At 42.8% G+C, this 20,218-nt stretch overlaps 1 protein-coding gene across 1 annotated transcript in view; it reads right to left on the reverse strand.

The window, feature by feature from the left end:
* Positions 1 to 3,991: 3,991 nt before the first annotated feature.
* The window catches only part of ttl (tubulin tyrosine ligase), a 31,662-nt gene continuing 15,435 nt past the window's right edge, over positions 3,992 to 20,218 (reverse strand). Inside the window, exons 5-7 of the mRNA XM_059645195.1 lie at positions 17,497 to 17,766; positions 10,805 to 10,948; positions 3,992 to 5,796 (exon numbers count right to left, since the gene is read on the reverse strand). Coding sequence (XP_059501178.1) covers positions 5,676 to 5,796; positions 10,805 to 10,948; positions 17,497 to 17,766 — 535 coding nt within the window. The 3' untranslated portion in view covers positions 3,992 to 5,675. The remainder of the gene's footprint in view (positions 5,797 to 10,804; positions 10,949 to 17,496; positions 17,767 to 20,218) is intronic.

The raw sequence follows: 20,218 nt of genomic DNA on the forward strand, positions 1-20,218 counted from the left end.
ACAGTGTAGAAGCAGGCCATTCGGCCCATCGAGTCCACACGGACCCCAGGAACAGCGTCCCACCCAGGCCCATCCAATCCCCGTAACCCCGCATTCCCCATCGCCGACCCACCGAGCCTGCACTTCCCTGCAAACTATGAGCAGTTTTTGCACGGCCAAACCTACACATCTTCGGACTGTGGGTGCAGGCTGGAGCGCCCAGAGGAAACCCACACAGTCATCCAAGGGTAGAATCAAATCTATGACTTTGACGCTGTAATGCTAACCACTGAGCCACCATCTCTACCTTAATTAGTTTGTAGATTGGAAATATTCATTATTTTGCTTAGACCCTCAGCATGTGACTGCCATACCTATCCTGTTATTTCCAGTTAGTTTAGTTGTTTTGTAATTATCTCTCTGCCTCATAATCGGATTATAGGCGTCCCTTCACTTGTTATTCAGCTGTCGACTCTTTATTCACACCATCTATCACTCTCGGATACCTGCAGGGACTTATCATTGGACTCACACCAGTTCTAACTCTCTGCCCTTGATTTCTGTTGTCTAAATTGGTCTGTGTGCTCTTTGCTCACACTTCACCTGAGCAAGAGGCTGCGCTCCAAAAGCTTGTGATATTAAATAAACCCGTTGGACTATAGCCTGGTGTCGTGTAAATTAAAAATAATCTGTAAACACAGTTCCATATGTTGTGCACTTTTTGATGGTATTTATTGAGTCAACCTATGGAGACCATAATCTCTCCCTCATTTTACATTCACGAATGTAATTCAATCCGTAAATCCACAAAATAAAAAAAGACAACTGCAGATTCTGGAGATCGGAAACAAAAACAGAAATTGCTGGCAAAACTCAGCAGATCTGGCGCAGTTCCAATTAAGAGACAATGGCTTTGAAATGTTAACTCTGCTTTCTCCCACAGATGCTGCTAAACATGCCGAGTTTCGACAGCAATTTCTATTGTTGCTGCCAATCCATGGTTTTTTTTCTGATGAAGAGTCTAGGCCCGAAACGTCAGCTTATGTGCTCCTAAGATGCTGCGTTCATCCAGCTCCACACTTTGTTATCATGAATTTCACCCTGTCCTTTCTTTTATTGATAAGATTTGTTAACAGTACAAATCATAGTACAAGGTTGGCTATACAATGCAACAAACCCTTCGATCTTATCATCTGTGTTACATTGGTGCATTTGATCCACATGCATCCCTCATCCATTTGGAAAACTGTTCACTTTTGTCTGTTACTAAGAAAGTTTTACACGTTAGAAAAGGATACTTTCAGCATAGAAGGGAGAAATGACAAAGAAACATTAATCAGGCTTAAAGCTTGTGTGCTTTAAGAAATTTTTTGAAAAATCACAAAAAATAAATATTATCTTAAAAAGACTCTAAATTATGCCAAAAAAGGAGGTAAAGGACATAAGTTATAAATCAGTGTTAATTTGGTACAGGTATCAGGAGAACCATTCTTACCCAATGAAAAATGTTTAAAATAATCTACCAAGCAATGTAGTAGAGGCAAACCAGTGCAGTTATTTAAAATACAATTACATATATCCCAGATTTTTCTCCATTGTTGTAAAGGTCATAAAGTTCAAAATGTGAACATCTTTCCCGATTATAAAGAGCAATAGCCTAGGCCTTAAATTTAAAGATATTAATTCAAGAACAAAGTTCTAATGCTCTCCACAATCTACCATTTTGTTGCCATGGTTTATAAGAGCAACCCAACTGAATTACCATGTTAGGGTACACATTATTTTCTATGTGCCCATCAATCTGAACCTTTTTAGCAAATGGCCATGGAACAACTATCCATGACATTACATGACTATTGTCCCCTTGCCCACCTTAACCTGAGGGTTTGTTTACGATTCTTTCTGAGAATAAATACTTATTTTCAAAAACAATATACTGGCAGGGTCCTAAAGAACTACAGATGCTGTACATTAGAAAAAAAAACAGAAAATGCTGGAAGAACTCAGCAGATCTGGCAGAATCTGTGGAAAGGGTTACTCAATCCAAATCGTTAACTCAGACTTCTCTCCACAGTTTCTGCCAGATCTGCCGAGCTTTTCCACCAACAGGGTTTGTTTGGTACCAGATACTTGTTGATGCTAATTCATGGCATTATGTCCTTTTTTGTAATTTTTCATTTTAATTTCATATGAGAACTTTGAAATTGAAGGTACAGGTGTCCTAGCTTTTAAATGAAACCCTGTGCTATATACAGCAAATACTAGGAAAATTTAGTTTTAAAGGGACACCAATATTCAACAGCCTGTATCTAATAAAACTTGATGTTCCGACCCCTCCTGATTACTTGTGCTCCCCGTGGTGATTTGTTTTATTTTAGACTCATATAAAGATCGACACTATTCATTACTCTGGATCCTCCAATACCATAGCATTTGACGGACAGATTTTCTACACCAGATGTTATCTTTTTATCTTCCTTTATCATTTGGTACTTGGTCTGTGATGAATTTCTACACAATATTTGTAGAAGTAAAACTTGTAAATATTCAATTATCTGCACCAGGTGGGAGATGTTCCTCTCTTCACTACGGCTGTTCATGATCGTTTCTGTAAATGGTTGTATTGCATTAATTCAGTATTGTTTAATTTGGGCTTGATAACATCCATTAAAGGTGCTAACATGAATGTAATAAATATCCCAAGGCACTTCACAGAAATTTCATTAAAGAAAATTTGATACTGAACTACATAAGGTGATACCTGAACATGTGACCAAAAGGTAGGTCAAAAGGGCCATCTTAAAGATGGTGGAGCAATTTAGAGGGAATTCCAGACATCAGACATTGTGTGGCTAAAGCCTCAGGTGGGAAAATGGGAAAATTTGCTCCATTCAATTGCAGAGTCAGAACAATGTCCACATGGGTATAGATCAAGGCCATATTTATCACAAGAACACAGTCTCAATTGACACAGTTTACATATCAGGGAAGTTCTAACATGGATCTGCTCAGAGTTGGCTGACTCAGCATAAAAGTGAAGGTGGAACTCAGCATGCACCTGCCTCATGGATCAGTATCGACTGGAAGATGTTATAATAGAGACAAGTTGAATTTTGTTGCAAATTCTGTAATGGTCAAGTGGATATAATTTATAGTTATTTAAAAACAAACTTTATGAATAAGTATGCAGTCTCAGATAACTCAGTAGAAGGTAGCGAGTTTGGAGAAGATTTGTAGCTCAAGTTGAGTTTCTGGATGTGAGTTTGCTCCCCAAGCTGGAAGGTTAGTTTTCAGACGTTTCGTCACCATTCTAGGTAACATCTGTTACCTAGAATGGTGATGAAACGTCTGAAAACTAACCTTCCAGCTCAGCGAGCAAACTCACATCCAGAAACTCGTAGAAATTGGTGTATAGTGAATAATTTATTTCAATTGCACTTTCCATCATTTTCAATTTGAAATATCTTATCATTAGGCTATATGCTAACATGGAACATTTACTGTAAGTACAAGGGATCCCCAATTTATGAACACACGCTCATACTTATGAGCGCTGTCCCATACAGGGTGTAATTTTCATGACTCAACATTCAACCGTTTATACTGACAAATGGCTGTTTTACGTTGTCCTTCATAGTGTTCTGACTTGCATACAAATCGAGTTGCCAACAGACTCTAGACCCTTTCACACCTCAAAGACTACTCATATTGAGACCATCACACTTGTATAGAGACACCGAGCAGTGAAACGTGATGTATGAAAACAAGTTGAATTTTGCTGCAAATTCTGTAATATTCAAGTGGAAATAGCTTGTATTAAAATTGTAATTGAAGTCTACTTGGGTTATGATATTCCCAGGTCCTTACCGGTTTAATGATGCTTCTGCATTTTGCTCTTTGTTACAACAATATTCTCATGAGATCAGGGTGACTGGGCTGTCAAAATGTTACTTTCCAAGTACTGTTGAGAATACTTAGTTAAAATTAGGGAGATTAAAATAAAGACAGGAGATCATTGGTAACTCTTTATTTTCATGATACTGTTTTGAAGTTAGATACTGAGAAACATGCACTAATAGCAACATGTCATCACAATAATCTGCCTGTGATGAGTTAGATGACACTACAGTGCACTCTCAAGAAACTGTAGCAAATATTCTGGGAGAAAACACCTTAAAATGGAACAGCATTCCACAAAATACCCTGGGGAGACCAACCAATTTGTCCCACATAGTTAACACATTTAGTAGTAACATGTCTCCATCCTCAGTGCACTGAATTTTTCCTCACTAAATATGAAACAGAACAATAAATACCAGAACAGCAAAATAGTTGATCCATTTTAAAAAAAACATGCATTTAGCAGGTAACAATAAGATAATTGCAGCAAGCTGATTATTCAGATGGTGAACTGGCAAGGAAACAAATTAAAAACCATACATAAAATAAACTGTTATCTCATAGCTTCCAGAACAAAAGATCAGAAAAGTAAATTTCAGACAGGAGGGCAGTTTCTGTGATGTACATACATAATGCGAATCAAGACAAAATGCATTTAGTGCATGCTACCATTTTTCAATTTGTCTTATTAATCCTCATCAGCTCTATGCAGGCCATATTTAGGCCGCAAACAGAATGAACTAAACTTTTCAGTAGTGCATAAAATTCAGTTGAGGAAGGGTCACTAGACCCGAAACATTAACTCTGATTTCTCTCCAGAGATGCAGCCAGACCTGCTGAGCTTTTCCAGCAATTTCCGATTTTGTGTTTGTAATAGTGTATTTCATTCTGCAGAGTTCCCAACACAGGAAAAAAAAAGGAAAGGATTCCTCCCCTTCATAAAATTAGCATCTTTAAAATACAATAAGTTTGCCCCACCCCAAAAACTCCTCTCAGAGGATTAAGTGTTTGCAAATGTAATAAAAACAAACAATAACCAGAATCCTTTGCTTTCTTCACATCCACAATATCATTGGCATTTCAAAAAGAAGCTCTCAGAATATAGAGACAATCAGAATGAAAGCAGTGCATGACTGCTTTTGTTCGTGGTTTCTGAAGCACTTAGCATTCACTATTGGTAAACGTACTACTATACATGGCATGAAATGTATATTAAGGAGTTGGCTTGGGCTGTGCCAGGTCACAGTGATATCCATTTTTATGCACCATTATGTAAGTGATATTAGCAGAATACATTATAAAAGTTCGCCACATATTTTAAGGATAGTGCCAAAATTTTAATCAGGTCCAAACACAATTCAGTACTTTAATAATCTTTTCAGGATGCAGATCAGTACTTCTAATCGCATAATCATTATGTCAATGTATTTACTGCACAGTCCCTGCTATCCATTTGTAATAAACAGAATATTCTTGTAGCATTCCTGCAGAGTTTGAAGTGACATGTATCAGTTTACAGCAATTGCCATTGTCATGCTCGGATTGTAATTTTCCAAAAGGACTCTTAATGATGTACATCATGTAAGCTGTTGATTAATACAAGTAACCAACATAAATAATTCCACAGCCTTCATAATTATTCTTCACCATGGATACAATGGTCTTTTAATAGACTTCTGGGGACTATGGATAGAGTTTGTATGCATGATTCACAGTGCTCAGTTGATACTAATACGTACAGACAATCGGATTACGAAATGTAGTGGAAGTGGGAGAAGGAGCAATAATACTCTATATTAACTTCCCAATTTAATGAAGACAGACTGTTGGCTCGGTTTCGGTGATGAGTCACTTAATGGGAAGACTGAGGAAATGGCTACATCCACTATGCCTTGACAAAGTTCAGCATAGAGTTTCCTGAAAACAGCAAAACATGGTTCAATATAAAATATTTCATAACCTAATTACGGTTGCCAAAACATTACCAAAATATTGCAGAGAGTGCAAATATTAAATAAACACAAAATACTGAAAAATCATCGGCTAGACAGTATCTGCAGAGACAGAAACAGAGTCATCGACTTTGAAACATTCAACTGTCTCCCCACACACACTGCCTGATGTACTGAGCATTGCCAACATTTTCTTCACTTACAGAAAAAGGTCATTTATCAGAATAGTGCCTCTTGTGCTTAAAGCAATTTTGATCAAATTAGTTGTTGATATTCCCTATCATTATTTTATAGAATTGCAATGAATATATAAGCATGATGGAATACAGGAATTAACTAATCATCGGTAGTATGGATGTAGTCATACTACAACAATGTCCATGGCAGACTGCTTCAGACACTGTGACAGAACGCTAGCAGTACAACTTGGGTTGGCAATCAGAGCCAATGAAGTGACAGCTGGAGAATGGCCTATGATAGGCAGTCTCACAAAACTTGAGCTTCACAAGGAATGTAGTGAACCCTAACCCTGAAATTCCATTTGTAAAAGGTCCACATAGCCTCTCAAGATAAAAGCTGAATTGGAATATCACATGACAATTGTCACTATCATGGTGTAGAATGAGGAGACAAGGGTAGATATAGCTTTTCTCCAAATCAAAATCAAACTAACTACCCACAAAATCATGCTTCGTGCATCCATCCTGTTTCAGCACCCCCTTCAATAAATTCTTTCACGCTAGACACTTTACACAAAGGGTTAAAGTTAGTGACTGAGAGTTGGCTAATTAAACTACATAAGTGACTACACTTCAAAACTACTTGATTGGTCACAACGCACTTGCGCATTTCTTAAAGGGCGTGAAAGGTGCTACGTAGTACAAGTTCTTTCTTTCTACATAGAATAAACTTAACTGTCTGGTTGTATTCAAACCTCAGGATGAGGCAGAGAGATGAGCTGTTCAGTTCATCTACAAATGATGTTATTTAATCGGAGGGTGACATGCGCCAATCAGCAGTCTGTTGGAGATCGTGTGTGGTTTAATTTCTGTCACCATGTTTAGACTGGAACCCATCTAACTTTCAGAACAAATTGCACAGGTCAGTCAACTCTATTTGCACATTATGTAATTGACAATGTGAAAAGCTGTAACTCTACACAAATTACAGATTTAAAAAATCTTTCAGCATATCGAAAGAAAAAGATTCTAAATGATACAATCCAAGGCTCATCCACCCCAACTAACTCAGTCTGAAATCATCAGGTCCACTAAAAACAAAATAGTGGGATTTACATTGTAAGAAGTGACCCAATGACCAAAAGGGAGACAGGAATCCAACTCAATTTATGTTTACAACGCATATCAGGATCCGGATAAAGTCCGGATGTGTGCACTTGTGCAGAGTTACACGGAAAGTTTAAAATACCAACTGCTGGTTTTACTCTGCCCAGATTGCTCATGGACTCTAAGGACAGTGGAATAAGGTGCCCGGGATCTCAGGAACCTGGGCTATTTGCCCTACACTTACCCTGTATCTTACATATATTTGTTCATAGCCAGGGTCAAGCCTGCACAGGAACACAGCTTTTTAAGTAAATGAGCTGAAGTGCACAAACGTAGTGAAGTTAAGCACCACCCCTAGCAACATTCACATCAACATCCCCCTGTTCCACCACCGCCGCCCCCCGGCCCCCCGGTACTGAATGCTTCCCCAGCCATCCAGTACTGCAACTGTGTCATCTCCCCCCTCCCCACCCTCACCCCTACTGCCAAAAATGTAGACAGTAGCCACCTTCTTCACACCACAGGCAGTGCACACCACATCCCCACATTGTGGACAGTGCTTATGTCCAATTCCTCTGACATCCCACATACACTACACGCCCCCTCCACACTCACCTTCTGGAATCTCCGGATCCTAAACGGCCCACGTAAGGATCAACATTGTCAGGGAATGAGGGGATTGAGCATTTTTGATGTTGAAATATTGCTATTTTTAAGTCTTGGTTTCTTTCCCATGTAGTTTACTGGTATATTACTACTGATGACTGTTTACAGCCAAGATAACAAAGTGTGGAGCTGGATGAACACAGCAGGCCAAGCAGCATCTCAGGAGCACAAAAGCTGACGTTTCAGGCCTAGACCCTTCATCAGTGAGGGGGATGGGGAGAGGGTTCTGGAATAAATAGGGAGAGAGGGGGAGACGGACCGAAGATGGAGAGAAAAGAAGATAGGTGGAGAGGAGAGTATAGGTAGGGAGGGGATAGGTCAGTCCAGGGAAGACAGACAGGTCAAGGAGGTGGGATGAGGCTAGTAGGTAGGAAATGGAGGTGCAGCTTGGGGTGGGAGGAAGGGATGGGTGAGAGGAAGAACCAGTTAGGGAGGCAGAGACAGGCAGGGCTGGTTTTGGGATGCAGTGGGGGGGGAGGGGTTGAGCTGGGCTGGTTTTGGGATGCGGTGGGGGAAGGGGAGATTTTGAAGCTGGTCAAGTCCACATTGATACCATTGGGCTGCAGGGTTCCCAAGCGGAATATGAGTTGCTGTTCCTGCAACCTTCGGGTGGCATCATTGTGGCACTGCAGGAGGCCCATGATGGACATGTCGTCTGAAGAATGGGAGGGGGGAGTTAAAATGGTTCACGACTGGGAGGTGCAGTCGTTTATTGCGAACCGAGCGGAGGTGTTCTGCAAAGCAGTCCCCAAGCCTCCGCTTGGTTTCCCCAATGTAGAGGAGGCCACACCAGGTACAGTGGATACAGTATACCACATTGGCAGATGTGCAGGTGAACCTCTGCTTATTGTGGAAAGTCAACTTGGGGCCTGGGATGGGGGTGAGGGAGGAGGTGTGGGGGCAAGTGTAGCACTTCCTGCAGTTGCAGGGAAAGGTGCCGGGTGTGGTGGGGTTGGAAGGCAGTGTGGAGCAAACAAGGGAATCACGGAGAGAGTGGTCTCCCTGGAAGGCAGACAAGGGTGGGGATGGAAAAATGTCTTGGGTGGTGGGGTCGGATTGTAGATGGCAGAAGTGTTGGAGGATAATGCGTTGTATCCGGAGGTTGGTGGGGTGGTGTGTGAGAACAAGGGGGATCCTCTTAGGGCGGTTGTGGCAGGGGCGGGGTGTGAGGGATGTGTTGCGGGAAATGCGGGAGACACAGTCCAGGGCATTCTCGACCACTGTGGGTGGAAACTTGCGGTCCTTGAAGAACATGGACATCTGGGATGTACGGGAATGGAATGCCTCATCCTGGGAGCAGATGCGGCAGAGGAATTGGGAATAGGGGTTGGAATTTTTGCAGGAGGGTGGGTGGGAGGAGGTGTATTCTAGGTAGCTGTGGGAGTCGGTGGGCTTGAAATGGACATCAGTTACAAGCTGGTTGCCTGAGATGGAGAATGAGAGGTCCAGTAAGGTGAGGCATGTGTTGGAGATGGCCCAGGTGAACTTGAGGTTGGGGTGGAAGGTGTTGGTGAAGTGGATGAACTGTTCAAGCTCCTCTGGGGAGCAAGAGGCAGCGCCGATACAGTCATCAATGTAACAGAGGAAGAGGTGGGGTTTGGGGCATGTGTAGGTGCAGAAGTGGGACTGTTCCACGTAACCTACAAAGAGGCAGGCATAGCTGTGACCCATGTGGGAGCCAATGGCCACCCCCTTTGTCTGTAGGAAGTGGGAGGAATCGAAAGAGAAGTTGTTGAGGGTGAGGACGAGTTCAGCTAGGCGGATGAGGATGTCGGTGGAGGGGGACTGTTTACAGCCACTTTACAGCTTTAACTTTAAGCCCAACTTTACAGCCACTTGTTTTCACAATTGGCTTGCACTCATCCTTCAAAAATGGAGACCCAAGATGGGAGTAGGCTTATAAGAAGCCTAAGCATCAGGACAGACCTTTTGGATTAAATATCCTATTTCGATTCGATATATACTGTGATATTTCACTAATTTTTTCTGTGCATTTCATGCAATAACCTTGTTAATTTTATCAATAACAGGCAGTGAATTTCAATATGCATAGCACAGAGGAAATGTGTCGCCACAGCACCACAGTGGGGGATAAAAGTTGGCAGAAATAAAAAATATAATGACTTTAATTGGATGATTTAGAGCATATTATGAACTTTGTTTTAAAAATACATTTGGCAAAGGAACACACAAAGTACAGCACACAAAATAGACCCTGAGGCCCATGGAACTCTTACTAACCCTCTTTATCCAATTCTAATGAACATAATGGAATAGTGGAGGCAATGCTGTGGAGGTCAACGTCACTGGACGAGTAGTGCAGAGGCCCAGACTGATGCTCTCCGGGCATGGGGTCAAATCCCAACTTGATAACTGCTAGAATTTAAATTAAGATGATCTGGAATTCAAAGCCAATCTCAGTGATGGTGGCCATACCAACAATAGTCCATTGTTGTAAAAATCCATCCAGTCTGCATGTGACTCCAGATGCAGTCACGTGGTTAACTCTTTACTACACTCTGAAATGGTCCAGCAATTCAAGGGCAATTACGGATGGACAAAAATACACTGACTTTGCCAGTGACACTCCTATCCCAGGAAAGAATAAAGGTTTTAAAAAAAACAGATCCATTTATCAGAATTAACACAATTCTCTTGTGAAGTGTTTGATAACACTAATAAGCAATTATGAGATAAAGTACGGAGCTGGAGGAACACAACTGGCCAGGCAGCAGGAACACAACATCAGAAGAGGGGTCCTGATCCACAACATCAGTTTTCCTGCTCCCCTGATGCTCCCTGGCCAGTTGTGTTCCACCAGCTCCACACTTTTATCTCTAACTCCAGCATCTGCAGTTCTTACTATTTCATACAATTAAAAGGCTTTATTTTGGAATAACCTAGAAAATGACTTGTTAAGTATTCGCAGATTGATACTGAAACACCTACAAGCACAATAAAATTAAGCCATGTCAGAACATCTAGTGAACTGCCACATAAAGCACCAAACAGCAAACTTACTGAGCACAGGCAGGAGCTCCATTCACTTCAATTAGCCAGACTTTAAGATCTTCATCAACCATAAAGTCAAACCCAAATAGTTGAAAGCTATGGTATGGGAGCAGCTTAGTGCCGATTGCAGGTTCTATACACATGAGGCAGCTTCTAAAAGTAAAACAAAGACAGGACTTGAAGGTTTCATAAGTTAACAAGGATCAGCAAGATCAAGTGAGAATGAAAATCAGAAAACAGATGAATTTTTAAAGCTGTCAGATACTCCATTATGACTCCTTAATCACACATTTTACATCCTTTAATTTTCCCACCTACATATAGACAATGGTGCAAGTTCGCATTTAGCCCTAGTGTTGTTAACCCTACAGGATAGCCCTGGACTCAAGAATTCAAGCTTAATACTCACGGCAATGCTGCAATCACCCAGGGAAATGTCATATCAATTTTACTTTATTGCTGCTAATGCCACTTCCCACCAACACTTCCATTTGACAGATATAAAAAGTTTGGAAATGGCAAAAAGTCTTCTGAATAGCCAAGTCTAATCTAACAAAGTAATCAATCCAATATATTGGATAAGAAATTTCTCTTCCAATTGGCCTGTAATTTTTAGTGTGTTTAGAGGATCAACCTATAGTAAACACATAGGAGAAAGGGTAGCTCAAGCGATGTGATGCACTCATGTGATATCTCCAGGAATAGATCCAACTAGAGTTAGCAACCCCATCAATGCCACAACCCACCCCAAAAAGAAACACAGGTGGCTAAGTTACCAACCACAGTGGCAAGTTGTTAAATACAGAGTTTAAACAGTTAAGCAGTCAGTTTAATTAACCTGGATTTTCAAAATGCCTTCAATATGATGTCCGATAATAAACCAATTAATCAGGTCCAACACCATCTCCAACACCATTCATGACCTCATCACCTCAGGGGACCTCCCACCCACAGCCTCCAACCTCATTGTTCCCCAACCCCGCACGGCCCGTTTCTATCTCCTTCCCAAAATCCACAAACCTGCCTGCCCTGGTCGACCCATCGTCTCAGCCTGCTCCTGCCCCACCGAACTCATCTCCACCTATCTGGACTCCATTTTCTCCCCTTTGGTCCAGGAACTCCCCACCTACGTCCATGACACCAGCCACGCCCTCCACCTCCTCCAGGACTTCCAATTCCCTGGCCCCCAACACCTTATCTTCACCATGGACGTCCAGTCCCTATACACCTGCATTCCGCATGCAGATGGCCTCAAGGCCCTCCGCTTCTTCCTGTCCCGCAGGCCCGACCAGTCCCCCTCCACCGACACCCTCATCCGCCTAGCTGAACTCTTCCTCACCTTCAACAACTTCTCTTTTGACTCCTCCCACTTCCTACAGACTAAGGGGGTGGCCATGGGCACCCGCATGGGTCACAGCTATGCCTGCCTCTTTGTAGGTTACGTGGAACAGTTCCTCTTCCGCACCTACACAGGCCCCAAACCCCACCTCTTCCTCTGGTACATTGATGACTGTATCGGCGCCGCCTCTTGCTCCCCAGAGGAGCTCGAACAGTTCATCCACTTCACCAAAACCTTCCACCCCAACCTTCAGCTCACCTGGGCCATCTCCAGCACATCCCTCACCTTCCTGGACCTCTCAGTCTCCATCTCAGGCAACCAGCTTGTAACTGATGTCCATTTCAAGCCCACCGACTCCCACAGCTACCTAGAATACACCTCCTCCCACCCACCCTCCTGCAAAAATTCCATCCCCTATTCCCAATTCCTCCGCCTCCGCCGCATCTGCTCCCACGATAAGACATTCCACTCCCGCACATCCCAGATGTCCAAGTTCTTCAAGGACCGCAACTTTCCCCCCACAGTGATCGAGAACGCCCTTGACCGCGTCTCCCGTATTTCCCGCAACACATCCCTCACACCCCGCCCCCGCCACAACCGCCCTAAGAGGATCCCCCTCGTTCTCACACACCACCCTACCAACCTCCGGATACAACGCATCATCCTCCGACACTTCCGCCATTTACAATCCGACCCCACCACCCAAGACATTTTTCCATCCCCACCCCTGTCTGCTTTCCGGAGAGACCACTCTCTCCGTGACTCGCTTGTTCGCTCCACACTGCCCTCCAACCCCACCACACCTGGCACCTTCCCATGCAACCGCAGGAAATGCTACACTTGCCCCCACATCTCCTCCCTCACCCCTATCCCAGGCCCCAAGATGACATTCCACATTAAGCAGAGGTTCACCTGCACATCTGCCAATGTGGTATACTGCATCCACTGTACCCGGTGTGGCTTCCTCTACATTGGGGAAACCAAGCAGAGGCTTGCAGACCACTTTGCAGAACACCTCCGCTCAGTTCGCAACAAACAACTGCACCTCCCAGTTGCAAACCATTTCCACTCCCCCTCCCATTTTCTTGATGACAATGTCCATCATGGGCCTCCTGCAGTGCCACAATGATGCCACCCGAAGGTTGCAGGAACAGCAACTCATATTCCGCCTAGGAACCCTGCAGCCATATGGTATCAATGTGGACTTCACAAGTTTCAAAATCTCCCCTTCCCCTACAGCATCCCTAAACCAGCCCAGTTCGTCCCCTCCCCCCACTGCACCACACAACCAGCCCAGCTCTTCCCCTCCACCCACTGCATCCCAAAACCAGTCCAACCTGTCTCTGCCTCCCTAACCGGTTCTTCCTCTCACCCATCCCTTCCTCCCACCCCAAGCCGCACCCCCATCTACCTACTAACCTCATCCCGCCTCTTTGACCTGTCTATCTTTCCAGGACTGACCTATCCCCTCCCTACCTCCCCACCTATACTCTCTCCACCTATCTTCTTTTCTCTCCATCTCCAGTCCGCCTCCCCCTCTCTCCCTATTTATTCCAGTTCCCTCTCCCCATCCCCCTCTCTGATGAAGGGTCTAGGCCCGAAACATCAGCTTTTGTGCTCCTGAGATGCTGCTTCGCCTGCTGTGTTCATCCAGCCTCACATTTTATCATCTTGGAATTCTCCAGCATCTGCAGTTCCCATTATCTCTAATCAGGTCAGCAGTTGTGGTGTCAGGGGACAAGTCAAAAAATGAATTACTTGCTGCTTAACAGAAAGCAGAAAACGGGAGCAAAGCAAAATTGTGTACCTTCGGGACCAATACTAAGCAGGAGGAGTGAAGGGAACACATTCAACACACTAGAGAGGAAAGGCCTACAAGAACTCGAGAGATACAGGAACATTGTAATCCTACCAGTGGACAAAGGGTGCATGATTGTCAGACTGAACAGAACACAAGAACATCAAGAAAGTGAACACTTTACTCACTTACTGACACCAACCAACAGATGGCAACAGACCCAACATCACAACTGGAAAATGGTATTATAACCACCCAGAGGAATCTGCACAAAATGGGTGAAATTAGCAAATTTGATTACCAGAGAAGGAAACCAGAGGGATCAAACACACACCGCTTCTATGGACGCCCCAAGGCACACAAGTTGGAGGTCCCCCCCAAGACCCATAGTCTCACTGCTGGGTATACCGACATACAGACTACAAGCAAAACTGAAACACCTAGTAAGCGGTTCAAACCACTCCATCCACTCCGCCCAAGCATTCCTCAACATCATCAAGGACACCAGAATAGATGAGGACAGGATCATGGTCTCCTTTGATATGACTGCACTATTTATCTCCACAAGTATCCCCCCAGCTAAGGAAGCACTAGCTTCACTACTAAACAGTCCAGGGATATAGACACCTGACAACACCAACACCATCGGCAAAGACGTCACCCTCAAGCCACTGGATCGGTGCCTCACAGCCCACCTCACCTTCAATGGCAAGGTGAAAGGACAAATTAACAGAACACCCAGGGGATCACCGATATCAGGATTAATAGCAGAAGCTGTAATGCAAAGACTGGAATGGACAGCTTTCCCCACCATCCAACCCCAACTAAGCATCCGCTACGTGGATGACACCTTCGTTGTTATCAAATGCTCTAAACTGGAGGAAACCCTACGCATAAACTACATCCTTACCCAAGGAGAACAACAGACTTCCCCTCTTGGGCATAACAGTTGAACGCAAGGTCAACGGCAAACTCCAGACCAGCATACACAGGAAGGACACCCATACAGATCAGGTACTCAACTTCAACAGCAATCATCCCAATACCCAGAAACAGAGCTGCATCAAAACACTGTTCAAGCGAGCCACAACACGCTACAGCATCCCAGAACCGTGCAAAGCTGAGGGAGAACACCTATACAGCATCTTTAGAAACAACAGTTACCCAAAAAGCATAATCCGCTGATAACTATACAACAGACCACAACAGGAAGACACAGCATGTCCAGAGACACTAGTCACTCTACCAAACATTAAGGACATATCTGAAATGACTACTAGATTACTCTGCCCCCAGGAATCATGATAGTCCACAAACCAACAGCTACACTAAGACTGCTACTGATGAGGATAAAGGATATGACAACCACAACTAACAAAACCGACGTTATTTACTAGATACCGCACAAAAAAGGCCAAAAGCATTATATTGGGCAGACCGTATGAAAATTAGCCAAAGTTCACAAACGCCAACTAGCTACCAACAGACATGACCAACTATCACTCATTTCAATACACATGGACAAAGACAGACGCCAATTCGACTGGGACAACATAGCCATCCTAGGACAAGCTAAGGAAAGATATGCACAATGACTCCTAGAAGCCTGGCACTCAAACCGGAACTCATTGACAACCATGTAGAGCTGGATCCCATATACCAACCACTAAATAAATGTAGAAGTGATGCCACCCACCCCAGCAAACCGAGACACAAATAGCAAGCAGAAGAGAACACCAACACTTAACCAGAGGCACACTTATAATGTTACCTAATAGGGCGGCAAAACATCTGCAAACAAACTTTTCAGTTCGGCAACAACCGCATCAACAACCCTAGCTAGAAATCTTCACAAATTCCTAAACCTAATCAAACCCAGGTTTGACCACGCTGAAGAATACCAGATGCAGTTCTGATGTTTTTTTTTAAAAAATCTGTTCATGGGATGTGAGCAATGCTAGTTTGGCTGGAATTTACTGCCCATCCCCAATTTCCCTGGAGTATAATGCAAGTGACATTCCTGAGCCACTGCAGTTTTTTTTTGGTGGGGGGGGGTGGTGGGTGCAATCATAATGTCATTAGAAAGGAAGCTCCAGGATTTAGACACAGCAACAGTGAAGGAATGGCAATTTAGTTCCAAATCAGGGCGGTGTGAGACTTTATGTGAACTTGTACATGGTAGTTTTCCTATGGATCAGCTATTCTCATCCTTCTAGGTCATAGAAGTCACAGGTTTAGAAGGTGCTATTGAAGGAGCCTTGCCGAATTACTGCAGTGCATCTAGCAGATAGTAGACACCACTGCCATTGTTCATTGGCGCTAGTCAAGGAGAATGTTTCATCCTGGATGAGTTTAAGGTACGTGAGTATTCTTAATTAATAAGGGAATCTAGGGTTATTGCGAAAAGATAGGAAAGTTGAGTTTGGGGTTATCATCAGCCACAATCTCACTGAATGATACAGCAAACTTGATCGGCCAAATAGCTCGATTCTGCTCTCATCAAAGCTTTACTCATGCAGCAAAGTGGAATGAATTCTATCAGATTTTGGATTTGTGCGTTGTAGATGGTGGATATACACCGGGGAGGCAAGAAATGAGTTACTCACTGCAACCAGAGTATTTGCACGGCGAGTTTCAAAGAAAAGTCATATCAGACTTGAAAGGTTAAAATTTGTTTCTCCCCACAAAGATGCACTCACTGTTTTTATTTCAGGTCTCCAGCATCCACAGTACTTTGCTTTTATTTATATGGCTGGTCCGGTTCATTCTTTGCTCAATGGTAATTCCCAGGATACAGCTCTTCTTTTCTTGGAGGGTGATGGTCAGCCACTCAATGACAGGCGGTGAAGGTTAAATAATCTCTTATTCAAAAGGGTCATTGACTTGCACTCATACGGTACAAAAAATTCACTTGCATAAACGAAATGTCCACTGCTGAGCTCAGAAATATCATGGGCTGCTTCAGTTTTTGAAGGGTCACTAATGGTGCTGAAAATTGTCCAACAAGAAGTACATATCCCCATGATGGAGGGAAGGTCATTGATGAAACACCTGAAGATAGTTGGGCCTAAAACACTACACTGAGAAGCTCCTGCAATGTGGTCCTGTTCAAAGGAAATAGAGGTATTACAGGGGTGTGGACAAGATTCCCCAGAAACACATGGGTATTACACCATACGGAGAAAACTAACAGATTTCAGGGTAAATAGTGTGATGGGTGTTATTCTGCAACTAGCAACTAAACAGAAAGAAACCAGTCATAATCCAGCTGTCTGTCAATAATTTGTCAATGAACGAAGTGAGTTCAGGAACTTGTACCAACACCAAATGGGGGCAGAAAAACCCGCTTACAACCAATGACACTCACAATAACCATCAAGTAGCAATAAACAACCCAGTGCCCCTTACCCTCAGCAGATACTGGTCTCTGAGCCTCCCAGTCTTCCTGCAGAGAATATGCACCGGTTATTCATTTAAAATCAATAGAATGCCGATTAAATACAAATAAGCGAGCCCAAACAAGAGTCAGTCAATGCAGAAATTCAAAATAACTTCAAAGTGCACCTTATGATTTGCTTGATTTGTGGTAAAATACTGTTTTCCAAGTTAACATTGAGAGTGTTCATTAAATACTGATTAAAATCTTCAAAAAACATTTCGTTGCCTTCTTCATATTTCCCATAATTCTTGGAGTATTCTTTCTGAATACAATGATTTGTCAGATGACTGGTTTTGTCTTGAAAATCGGTGCTATTGTATGGATCAGAGGAAGTCCGCAATACACCTTCCTTGTAGAGGTAAATATTATACTGGTGATCAAGAAGTACCCAGCTTCTGGAAGTACAAGGAAAGAAATATACAGTAAGTACTTGCAAGAGAGCAGAGGCCTGTAATACAAAACAAGCTGCCCAGTCATTCTCACCTGCCAATTCCATTCTAATGTATGTCAATCTATTATTTTACCAATCTTCAACCTCTTCAGAAAGAAGGTTTTATACAGTAACTTGCATGATGCAATGACAAAAGTACATACCAGCCAATGAAATACTTTGAATTGTTGTATTGTGCCAACCAATTTTGTACACAAAGATCCCATGGGCTGCACCAAAATATCACATCATTTATTTTACCAACACTGACTGCGGATAAATATTGGCCTAGGCAATTGGGAAACCTTATGTTCTTCTCTGAATCATGTCCTAGAATAATTTGATGACTCCTTCTACACCCCGACTCCCCATTTCTCCTTTGGTGCTGCGTTCTTTTTTATCTAATTAATGCAGAACAAATTTCCAAGTGTAAAGGTGCAACTACAAGTTGCTGCTCGCATCTGAAAGATTCATGCACTTTAGTTGTGTCAGCTTGAAGGAAGCCGACACACATTCTGGATGTGTCCTGCTTTCTCACTACTGCCTCAGGACCCAAGTAGCTAATTAAGACTTTCAAGTCTGAAAATACCAGTCTAAAATAATTTCAAAGCAACATACTGCTTTGCTGAGATAACAAAGTGTGAGGCTGGATGAACACAGCAGGCCAAGCAGCATCTCAGGAGCACAAAAGCTGACGTTTCGGGCCTAGACCCTTCATCAGAGAGGGATATTGTACCCAGTTTTGGTATCCATATCGGAAGGAAGATGTTCTTGTTGTAGAGGGACTCCAACATTTGCATGCTTTACCTGAGCACCTGATGTGCAAGGGCACCCAGATCTCTTTGCACATTCCTCTTTCTCAAGTTTATCCATCTTTAAGGTCACTAAACCTGCTTGTAAAACTAAAAGGTGAAGTCACTATAGTCATGAGGCTGCTCTCTCATTAGGTAGAGATGACCGGTCATAGTTTAACCAGAGGATCATCATGCATCAGGTGAGGGAAGATTTTGAAAAGGGGAATCCTTCGTTGTAACCTTGAGAAACACATTGAAACTGGTCTTTCATCTTGTATTTAATTAAGAGTTTTCAATGGAAATGCTAACTGCTGAACCCAGGTGCTCGTAGCTATGTTCACTGAATAACAATCACTGAGAGAGACTTCTTTGCATGCAGATTTGGAGGTGTCCTCCTGCCTGAGAGCTGATGAGAAGCTATATTCTGTTTTGATAAATCAAGAAAATATTTTCTTGTTTGCAATACATCAAATATCATTGCTCATTATCACAATGTACTGAAATCACATTTCTCTTTCTGATCATCTTAACTTACTACTCAATCTTATATACCTCTTTCTAGTTCCCACCCCCAACTCTTCTCTGTTCCAAAAATTAACACAACCCAAGCTTATCCAGCCTCTCTTCACAGCTGAAATTCTCTATCACAAGTAATATCCTGGTGAATCTCCTTTGCACCCTCTCCATAATAGTTAACTCTGGAACAGTAAGCTTCCTAATCACAGGGCAAGGTCTATTCACCACCATAAAACCATTGAAACAGAGGAAAAAATACAGAAAAAGTTCAGACCAGAAGATAGAAGGAAAATTGCTGGCACAACGTTGTGAGTTCAGAATGCAAGCTATTAAGAACTTCAGTGTTAAGACAGGAAGGTAGTTTCTCACCTCCTACACCTACCCGTTAGGAAGAATCGAAAGGAGAACTATTACTTAAATGCAGAGAGATTCTAAAATACAGAGCAGAGGGATCTGGGTGCTCTTGTACAAGAGATGCAAAGTTAGCACATAGGCGCAGCAAATAATTAAGGTTCAAATGGAATTTTGGCTTTTATTGTTAAGGAGTTGGAATTGAAAAATAGGAAAATCTTGCTATCATTGTACAGGGCGTTGGTGAGGCTGCACCTGGAACAGTACATTCAGTTTTGGGCCCCATATTTAATAAAGGATAATACTGTCATTGGACGCAGTTTGAAAGAAGATCACTGGGCCGAATGCTGGAATGAAGGGGTTGTCTTTATCAAGAACAGTTCAGAGTTAAGGCCTTTATTCACTAGAGTTTAGAAAAATGAGGGGTGATATTATTGAAACTTGACAAAGTAGATGTTGATAAGATGTTTCCACAAATGGTGGAATGTCAAATTAGGAAACACTCATTCATAACAATGGTGCAGAGGAATTTCTTTTCCCACAGGGTCGTGAACATCTGGAATTCTTTATCCCAGGGAGTAAAGAGGCCAGATCATTGGAAGTTTTTAAAAAAAGGAGGTAGATAGGTTTTTGAAATATCAGGGAGTTTACAGCTATGAGGAGTTAATATGGAAGAGGGGTTGTAGCCCTATGCAGATCAGGCATGATCTTACAGGTTGAAGGACCAAAAGATTTCACGCACCATAAACAAACAGA

Source organism: Stegostoma tigrinum, chromosome 4 (genome assembly GCF_030684315.1).
Source record: "Stegostoma tigrinum isolate sSteTig4 chromosome 4, sSteTig4.hap1, whole genome shotgun sequence".
NCBI lineage: Eukaryota > Metazoa > Chordata > Chondrichthyes > Orectolobiformes > Stegostomatidae > Stegostoma > Stegostoma tigrinum.